At 37.3% G+C, this 10,723-nt stretch overlaps 1 protein-coding gene across 1 annotated transcript; it reads right to left on the reverse strand.

Annotated features, from left to right (window-relative positions):
- Positions 1–3,256: 3,256 nt before the first annotated feature.
- Positions 3,257–10,334, reverse strand: cep126 (centrosomal protein 126; the record flags this gene model as incomplete). Its single annotated transcript, XM_079246053.1, has 11 exons — positions 3,257–3,337; positions 3,428–3,492; positions 3,606–3,815; positions 4,306–4,345; positions 4,655–4,773; positions 5,015–6,965; positions 8,616–8,751; positions 8,881–8,992; positions 9,103–9,248; positions 10,022–10,137; positions 10,296–10,334. The coding sequence occupies 11 exons, from the start codon at positions 10,332–10,334 to the stop codon at positions 3,257–3,259; spliced, it is 3,015 nt and encodes a 1,004-aa protein (XP_079102179.1).
- Positions 10,335–10,723: the final 389 nt, after the last annotated feature.

Genomic DNA, 10,723 nt, shown 5'->3' on the forward strand with positions numbered 1-10,723 from the left:
CATATATCTGGAAAATTTCCGTGGATAATAACATTTTCCCAGGAATACTAAATAATAAGTATTTCTTTCAGTAATTGACCAATTCTCTCTCTCTCTCTCTCTCTCTCTCTCTCTCGCTTTCTCTCTCTCAATCTATTTTTTCTCTTTATCTATCTTTTTTGTTTTTACAGTGCCTATGAAAAGTAGACCCATGCAGTTCCCACAATTGTCATGCTAATGAGACCCCTCTTCCATTGAGAAATCATTTTGTCCAGATCCTCCCTCTTTGGATACATGGGCTCTGTTTCATCTTTTCCTATACAACCACTGAATAAATAATTATGAAGCCCTATTTAATATCCACATCCCTGATAAAACCTCCTAACAGCTTTAAAAGAAACTTTCCTTGTCTATTATAGTTGGCAGCTTAACCACTTTTCCAAATTGGTGTGCAAATCAAGTTTAATTTAATTTAGTCCATTCATAGCTTTAGAAATTCTTCTGCTTAAATCGGACCTGGGACTCTGAAAACTTTTAAACATAGAATTACTAAGATTTCATGTGCAAAATATTGTGAGTTTCAAATACCCAAGTATTGCCTTCTTTATAATTCTTATTAAATAAAATTGTGTTTTGATAGTAATTGTTAGTTTATGTATCTATTCAAAGTGCAGCAAAGGATTAATAGACTATTATAACATAACAATTACCCTAAGTGGGAATGTACTACTTCATGGCTATTGACCCTCATATTTTAATGAATGAATGAGACATTCAGTACACACATGCTGCCAGTCAAGAAATTCCCATTGTAAGGGTGAAAGTGGTCATTTTCACGTAATTGTTCTGCACTTAGACACATTAGAAGGTGGACAGCAGTGCCTCGGCAGTCCTAAGGAGACCACCCACTCTGCAGTGTTTGGCCACCTCTGGTCTCCCTCCCTTCATCCTCCAGACGGGTCTCAGTCTCACCGAGATGTTGCGGGACTGATTTTCTGCGCTCTATTTACCAGAATCATTTTGTAATCCAAAGAGGATGGTGGCTGTTTCATCAGCCTTGTTTAAAAAGCGTTGTGTGGTGTTTTTATCGGAAATGGTGATGCACTGTTGCAACAAACAAATGAGCCGATGGGAGTCTGAGTGCCCCCTACTGTGTTTAATGGGTACAGGCAGTCTGGGAGTACACATTCTAATAAACAAACTCAGGTCGTGCCTCCTCCTTCTTTTCCCACTCTTAGCGTGCGTCTTTATTTAAAGAAACACGACAAATCTATGACCTCACTGCCAGAAATAAAGAAATTGCCAAAATAACTCAATGTGGACCTTTAGGAACTTTATCACATATTTTGCAAGGTTATTCCTGAAAGTGGTTACTTTAATCCATTTGTTTTACTCTTGTAGACCAATGTTTGTCTGTTATCTAGATATTTCTTGCAACTATGCAGGATGTCTTGTTTAGTGACCAATTAAAACAAACTGACCAGGGTAGGAAAAATAAGCAAAAAAAAAAAAAAAAAAAATCTCAGTTGCCTGCATGTAAAATATTGCCACCACACTTACCAGCCCTTGCATGTTAAATGCAACACAAGACTTATGAGATTAAGCTTTACAACAGACCACAGCACAAGCTGGAACATGTAACTGAAAATCTCTACCCATGTCTCCAAAACTCTTGGTGTTTCTTGACGAGTTTCTGGGTGTTGTGCTGTTTTAGGCTTATGTCATTAGAAGCAAATCTGTGTAAAAACAGAGCATCAACAGTAGCAAATTAAGAACCAGCTTCTGAGCAAAACTGCAGTAAAACACTTAAAACTTCCTTCATTGCTTTCTGTATATAATGTTCAGACAAATGAGCAACTGAATTTACTATTTAGGATTTATTTCCTCATTAAAACAAAGGATTACATTTAATATTTCTGATTAATATTTTTCTATTAAATTCAGTGTATTTATTGACAAACTGAGTTGATGAAAAAAGTAGTTGGGCTGGATAATTCCATTGCATACTTGACTCAATAATACTTGAATTCAGACATTATTATTCTTATAGTTACACATTTTTTACGTGACTTTTTAAACCTTTTCAATCGCAGAAAATGTACTTAGGCTGGAAGTGGCACCAACACTCTTATTCAAATAACAATAGACACTATTTGTACATTTACAACTACTGATGTGTTGCTCAGTAACTTCTAAAAGAGCTTTGACTGCTGTTAATGGGAACATCAAACAATAAAGATGAAAAAATTACCCCTTTTTATGGTTTTTTCAAATTTCCCTAGATTTGGTTTGAGATACAGAGTCTGCATGACTACATGTCAGCGAGACGTCATCATAACATCAATATTTATAGCTTCTTCTTGAAAGCACTCAAGAAATCTGCAGTTAAACAAGAGAGTTTCATCACAGGAAAAAAGAACTTTGGCTCCTTTCACCTTTTGAAGCAAGTCCCAGCATGCTCACTGAGGGGCAAAACCAGACATGCTGTTGAAGGAGGGGTGACTGAGCTCACACGAATACCCCCCCCCCCACTCCCCATGCAGCCATTGTTGGTTAAGGAAAATAGAAAAACTTTTATCTAACATGCAAAATGTGCAGCAGTTAACAAAATAATTTAAAAAAAATTATTGTTGAGTATTGTTTTGTGATGCCACTATAATTTAAGGATATATAACTGAACAGTTGTTTTGGGTTTAGCGTCAACATCACCTCAACAGAGTACAGATATAGTATCCTAAGAAGTTTTATTCAGTTTGATGGCTGGTACTCACAGTACAGTTTCCATCAAATAGTAGTTTTACTTTACATATAAACAAATACAGAATAATAAACAGAAATACGGAATGAAAATGCCATGAACAATACAGATTAATACCAATCTATAGCATACATATAATCAGACCGTGATGCCAGACATGTGATATGGGAAGGCTTACAGTATTTGCCTTTGAGAAATAAAAACAAACTGAAGCCAGTCTAACTTCCACAGGCACTTAGATCAATAGGAAAAAAAGCCAAAAATAGATTTTTTTGGCAATGAAATTTTGCCCAAGCAGTGTGTAAAAATGTTCAACAAATTTTAAAACACTAATTTCACTTTGGTCTTATTTTGATAACTTGTATCTGAAACATTCTACCCATTTTATTTCTAATGTTTAAGCCACTGCAGTTGGCCTATCTAATAAAATCCATTTTTGGTAAAGAGGAACCTATAAAAAGATCCAAATACTTCCCACTATGCACCAGTGAAGACCTCTTAAGTTCAAACAAGTTAGATTCAGAATTTCCTCTGGTATCGGTGGCAGTCAGCTGAGGATGCACGGTTCATGTAGCTGTTTGCAACTTTCACTTCTCTCCTCTGGAAAAACAGGAAAAAGGTAAGAATTAAACCACCTAATAAGTGACATTATGTATTGAGGAAAGCCAAGAAGTTCATATATGTACTTACAAAGTGTGTATCTATAACTGCAAGACCACATGTGCTCGTGTTACCCACCATGTGTTCCTGCAAACCTATAAACAGACAGGAGTGGTTATCCTGCACTGACATAACATCACATACATAGATAACAACAATTAAACCAATCAGATGAGGCCAAAAGCAAACAGCATGACAAAATGCTCACAGTGTAGCTGGTGGTTGAGTCTTTCCAGAGAGAGAAGGATTTTCTTCTCCTCTGAGGATGTGGTGGTGAGCCCCTGCTGTTGGTTGTGTTGTCGCATTGTTCCTGCTCTGTGTGTTTGGGTGGTATCCATGGCAGCCACAACATGCTTCTCTTCTAGTGACCCTACAGCATGCATTTCAGCCAGGTGTAATTGGGCAGTACTCTCAAAGCCTGAAAGATCATGCAAAGTCATGTCAGTGGCAGGTGTTGTGACCACAGGTGAAGACAGATTATATTAGTTACTAAAAAAGCAAATTAGATGTTTATAGTGATGTTAATGGGCTGATATCACACATCTATTCTGTATGTTAGCACAGAGTATGAATGTAAGAAGTGTTCATTTCATTTGTCAGTAATTATTTTGATATTATCTTTGTTTACTTTCTAGGTGATTATGGGATTAAACAACAGAATTTTCAAGCTATATGCACCCAGGCATTTGGCAAAAGTTGGCCAGAAATGTTGAGTAAAGTAACTTTTCAAGTGCTGAGAGGGAAGCTTACTGTGTCTGGCTTTAAAAAGCACCACTGCTAAATGATACACACACAGTACAGAGAGTTTATCAAATGTTTGACTTGATGTAGGACAAATACTTCTTATCGTAACACAGAAACATGAGGAAAATTTTACTTTCCCTCTGTAAAGGCTGTGTTGCTCAAACCTGAACATGTCCTGCCCAACTCAGTAGTTTGCTTTGTAACCTACACAGAACAAAACGCATCATGTTAAAGAACCTACAGTTTATACCAGCTTTACATGAAATTCTTGCAGCCTATATCATACAGAATTCTAGATGCTCCGAATAATACAGAATAGCAAATAGAGCAAGTTAAGAAAATATTGAGCCTAGTAAAAATCAAATTGGTGCAGAATGATATATGTTGAAGAGCATAAATTGTTGCAGGCATTCAGTTTACTAAGACAATCTCTAACATGACATTAACTGTAAACAAGTGAAAAAAAACTCCTTTGGCTGTTCTTCAGTAATAAATGACTGTGCATGTGTAAACCTGAGATGTCTGAAGAAGTTTTCCTCCCTCTGAGCCAGGAGGCTGCCTGCTGTGCTCAGTGCAGGGTTTCCTTAAGACTCGCCTACACTCTGGGACTTGTCTTTTACCCATGATTTTTGCTGAAAGAAATGATTTCATTGGAGTCATGATCAAATCATACAGCTATAACAGAAAAAGGAAATGTTAAAAAGACAAAAAAAATTGCTACTTCCTATAAAGTTCCATGATAAAGAAAGTACACCCTCTTTCAATAACACAATCAGGACATCATATAGGTAAATATCTTATATAGGTAAATATCAATAACCTTCATCTCAAACCTAAAGTGTATCAACAGCTATAAACCAGAATTTTCATTACCATCCTTTGTGTTTAAGGCACTGCGGACACCGTGCCAGAGCTGCGAAATCTCTTCATCTGTGGGAGTGCATTCTAAACAGAGGCCTTTTTCGCTCTGCACTGTCTCTCTTCTTCTGTTGTTTTGAGTCTCCTGATGACTTGAAATGGGCATACTTTTCATGTTGGCCTCTGGTAAGGGGCAGGTGTAGGAGTGTGGGTGAGTTTTGTACATAACAGTAGTGTCTGTTGTAATTACAGGATGTGTGTTTGGTGAGAAAAATCCCTCTGAGTTCTTCTTGTGCAAGGTCTTCTCCATAACCAGGGCCTGTTTATAGTTTATGCGATCCACACCATATGGAGACTCTGTGATGTATGGTGTCATTTCTTCCACTGATTCCATCCGAGGGGGTGGGCGGGGCACCATAATCTTCCCTTGGGTTTTGGCAATCTGACTCACCTCAGTGGCAGATTGAGGTCGTATGACAGTGCCCTTTCTTGTTCTTGTGGAAAAAGGACCCGCTCCAACTCTGGAAGGGCGCTCTCTCCGAGGGACTTTGGGGACACAGGTTCTGGTGCTGCTCTGGGGCACCTTGACCTCATCTGCTTGTTCCTGGGGCAAGTTGACTTGAACCCCAACATCTGTCCATGCTTCTTTTGTAAAGTGATAACCAGTGGAGGTTGCGGGGGACATGTTGTGTCCAGGATGGGGAGACGCCAAGTCTGTAGCGAAACTCAGTTGGTGGTCTCCTGAGTTGTTTTGTGGATGGTACGGACTAGAAGACTTGCCTTTAATCTGTTTTATAATGTTCTGTTCTTCAGCATCTTTGTCCTTGTGGACCTCATCAAACCAACGCAGTTTCTTTTTGATGGTCTTGCTGACCTCCATATCCATAGCTTTTGTTCTTGTTAATTCAACACTATCTCTTATTGCTAATGCCAATTGTTTTGAAAAAATCAAATGCTCTGAGCCATACAAACATGTGAAATCTCGTGACAAATGTTTGGAAGGCTTTTTAAGAATTCCTTTAATTATTTTAACTTCGCACACTGAAGGACATGTTGCTACTGAAATAGGGAATTTGTGTTCTTCATCAGGAAAGTTGAGACACTTCAGCGTGTCTGCCTGAACACTGGACAAGCTTGCATGTGGCTGCGATGCTGCATTTAATGGTTTTGTAGTTTTCAACTCTGAATCTGAAACCTTGTTAAGGTTATTTATAGAAACAAAGAGTTCTTTCTTGGATGGCAGATTTTGATTTTCCTCTCCTATTTGATGAAAGGTGTAATTTGACAAATTATTCGCTGCGCCATCCTCCAACATATTTGGCTTCAGGGAAGCCCCAAACCAAATGTTTTTGCTGCTGTCCTTTTTAGGAGGGAAAGGAATATCTGTTGAGGATGGATAATTTATTTGACTGTCATCAAGCGGCCTCTGTTGTTTCAGATCTAATACGGCCTCTTGTTTGGGATTTGACATTTCAGTCATATTGCCAAGAATATTTTGATCTGTAACACTAATGTTGTCACTGGGATTGTCTTGTAAACACGTTACCCTAAAGTACCCTGGATCTCCAGTAGTAACTTCACAAGGAGCTAACGAGTTACAGTTGTGCACAGCAGGATGACTATCTGTTTTAGGTGTTTCCTCAGCGGAGATAAACTCCCAAGAAGATTTAGAAGCATGCATAATATTGCTAGGCCATTCAGAGTCCTCTTGTTTTTCCTCCTTGGGTCCAGGTGGTATTCTTGATTTGGCAGCATTTTCACCGGGAAGCATTGTTGCTGAGACAGAAGTTAGATGTGATGTTGGACACAAATCCGTTTCCTTCTTTAGATCAGGATGGGCCCTCTCACAGTCCAGGAAAAACGATGAGTAGGAACACTGTGGATTTTTTTGGTTTGGTTCCTCATTCTCCAAGCTGTCCTTGCTTGAAAGGCTCTCAGAATTACAGCAATCAGACAAGTGGCTCTCCTAAAACATGAACGCAACAAACAGCTGATGAGTTAAAAATAAAACAACAAAAACAAACAAAAAAACAGTTTACATTTCTGTCCATATTATTGAATATCAAGATGCCAAATGATAGTTATATTACATAGAAAATGAGTGGTGAGCTGGGCCACCCACTCTTTCTCTTTGCTTTGCAATTTTATGATAAAAAAGTCTAGAATTAATTCATAACAGAAGTTTTGACATATGCAATGCAAACAAATTAAAATGATTAAATAAAGTGTTTTTTTATGTTTAAAGTGTTACTTCATATGAGTTAAATCGCTTTCAGATGATAAATAGTGTAGTAAACATACAGTCTATGGTAGTAAAATCCTCTCAAAAAATATTCAACTTCAGACCTAAATTAGCTTTAATATCAGACCTTATTTCATTCTGTTGTATTGTTGTAATTATGGGCATTGCATTACTATATATACATTTTTATTAAAACATAAATTAAATAAAAAATTTGAATTAACATATTGAACATGGAATTCCCTCACAAATAATAAAACAACTCATAAATATATGTGCGTGTATACCGTAATACCGTGTAATTAAAAGTGTTTTGGACTTTTAGTGTGAGCTGGCAACACAAATAAGTCATAAAAAAAAACAAAGAAATTCTGTTGATAATTCAACAAATGATGTTCATGTGGGTAACATTGTTTTACAACACAGTGGAGATGTGTTTTTATATAGTAAAGAGTATTTTCTATTTCAGTTAGATTTTTTTTTATTGCATGCCCTTATAGTTTATTTATTTATTAATTCATATTACTAAATTTATGTTCCATGTTTCAGCGTTGCACCAAGAAAAATTAAACTGATGTAGGTTTCAAGCTAAAAAAGTATTGTATGAGTGCCCTTTCTGTTCCTTTATGGAGGATGGTTATTTTACACAAAAACTAGTCATGAATAACTGGGACAAAAATATAAACTTTATGAAACAGCTGCTCAAACAAACATTTAACCAGTTAGTGTAAAAACTTGTGGCAAAAAAATGATGCGAGACAAAATTCATGCGACCTTGCTGCCCTCTAGGGCCTGATTTGTACAAGATATAAAAAGACGCATTTTAACTATGCAGATTTGATCATAGTAAAAAAGTTAACCAGAGAATCATTAGTAGACTGAAAAGACTAGAATAAATATATAGTAATTTATACAAACTACAGTCATTAGGAAAATATTTTGATCTGTGGGTTCAGAAAAAAACAAAAAACAAAAAAACTTTTAATGGTAAATTGCTTTTCATATCTTATAATGACATGACTAGACCTAAATGCAGACATGAGAGTAAAAAAGGCAACAGTATGTCCATAGATTGACCAGATAATGGTCAATCTATGGACATGCCAAGACTTCATCTGAATTACCACATCATTTATTTAAGCGTCAGTAGTTTATAAAACAGACACATAATAGCATCTGCGAACATAAAGCTCCTACACAAACAAAAAAAACCCAAAATAATAAAACAAATTAAAAAAAAAGAAACAGAATGATGACAAAGCTAAAAAAAAAAAAAAAACCTTCTAAATAAAAATTCTAACCTCAAGAGGTAAACACAAACCCACAGTTTTATTATGAATGTTTTTCAACATTTGAGTTTAATAACTAGAATACCTGTGGACTCTGATCTTGATACCTCTCTGTTCTGCTTTGCTCCTGAAGCAGCTTCGTGTAGGCATCCACAGCAGAGAGCGCTTTGCGGTTGTCGGATTTAGAAACTGTGGGAGGTTTAGGAGATGCAGTGCAGCTTCTTCAAGAAAAAGAAACATAATATCAATAAAACTGACTCATCCAGCCAGTAGGAAAAATAACAAAAACTAAGTTTTAAATCAAAATATTCAAGAGCAATAATCCAGATTTTTATTTATTTATTTTTTACCTGCTGATGATAGGGTTGCTGGAGAGGAAAGCGGGCTGCACAGTGCATGAACTCAAGGTACCTTGAAGTTGACGGAGTGCATCTTCAATATTTACAGCATTTCTTCGGAAAGCTATAACACCATAAAGGAAAACATGCAAATAAGCTGCAAACTGTTACAGCTTTCTGTACATTATTTCTGAGTTGTATGTAGTTCAGGAAGACACTAAAAAAAACACTGACTTTGTCTGTATCTCTGAGAAGGAGGTAGATGAGCTCTTTGGAAGCGCTCAGTTGCATCCTGTACTTGCTGTCTACGTTGTTGCAGGATATTCTCTCGCAGGCGTTGCTCCTGCATGTCCCACTGCTTCCGTCTTTCATCCAAAGCCCTGAGCCATGGAAAGGAGCGGTGCATGAACCACACTAACATTTTAACTGATTAAATCTTGCCTGGTCATGTTTTAGATACAGTAACCGGAGTCTATTCCTCAAGATATGTTTTCATCAAAGTCATTAATAAATTATAGCAACAGTTCACTACAGGGTCTGTTAGTTGACAAAGTCAATTATAATATCAACAAGACCAGTCAAGGTCAGCATTAATGTCTTTTAAGCCAATTACACATCATTGTCAACAAAAGCAGTGCAAATTTATTAAATGAAATCCAAATTCTGAATAGAAGGTTGCTCACATTTCTGTTGAGCTGTAAATACTTAACAAAGTTCATTTTAATCTCTTTTATTAGTTCTACAGATCAAAGAAAATTCCAAAAATAGTCTGCTTACATAAAATAAATCTTACAGGTATATATATATAACTATGCGGCCATCAATTCACAATTCCAACAATTTATAAAACAGAAGTGTTAACTCATCAGTCTCTCTCAAAGACACATCAGGGTATTAGTATCTATAAAGGACTGAGCCTCAGACTGGGATGACCTTTCCAGATTTAGTCATCAGAGAAGTGACTGCTTTGAGCCAAATCCTTTCAACAAACGTGCAAAGCCATGGACCTAAGCTGTCACTCCACACAATGACACATTACATTACAGCAAAGCAGCAGCATGTTTCCAGAGGAAATGAGGCTGCACATTCACTGTAAACAGACTCAGTGGAAAAGACTTGGGGTCATGACAGACTGACAGACAGACAGACTGACCTTCTGCGTTGGTTAGTTTCCAGAGAGAACCTGCGAGCTCGTGCTCTGCATAACTTCTGCTCTTCAACCAACATAAGTTTCTCATTGTTGAGATCTCCGTCACTTCCCAACCTCGACTTTCTGGAAGTGAGCTGCTAAGGAAGGAAATGCGTCTATGTTTACAAGTAAATGATAAATTAATCAATTAATTAATTATGCAGATCTGTCACATAACGCCGTGGAGTCGGTCCATCCATACATTCTTTACAAAAACAAACAAACTAATGCGTGTAGGATATGAGTGGTAGAAGAAGTTGTCCTGAAGAACTTGCATCTCAGGTTGTTGACTCTTGGTAACATTGAACAGGCAGGTCCAGTTTTATGCAAAGCTGCTACCTGCTTCTTCGTCCCGTGTGGTAAACTTCTGCAGCACACCGTCAAAGGTTAAGACTTTCATCCATTCTCGGGACGGTGAGAAACTTGCAATGGCATTTTTAATCGACACTGCAGTTCAAACACTGCTTCTTTAAACTTAATTTGAAGTGTAGGATAGTCCGTCTCACGGCTGAATGTGTGTACAGTCCATCCGTGATGGCAACCGACGACACATTTCCTTGACAACCAGGACAGGTAGCGGTAGTTGCAGCCATGTTCCGTTCACGTCCAGCAGAGGGCTCGCTGCAAACCATGCTGCCTTCGAGTACATCTCAGAATGTCGTAATT

The sequence above is a fragment of the Telmatherina bonti genome, assembly GCF_933228915.1.
Source record: "Telmatherina bonti genome assembly, chromosome: 9".
In the NCBI taxonomy this organism is placed as follows: Eukaryota; Metazoa; Chordata; class Actinopteri; order Atheriniformes; family Telmatherinidae; genus Telmatherina; species Telmatherina bonti.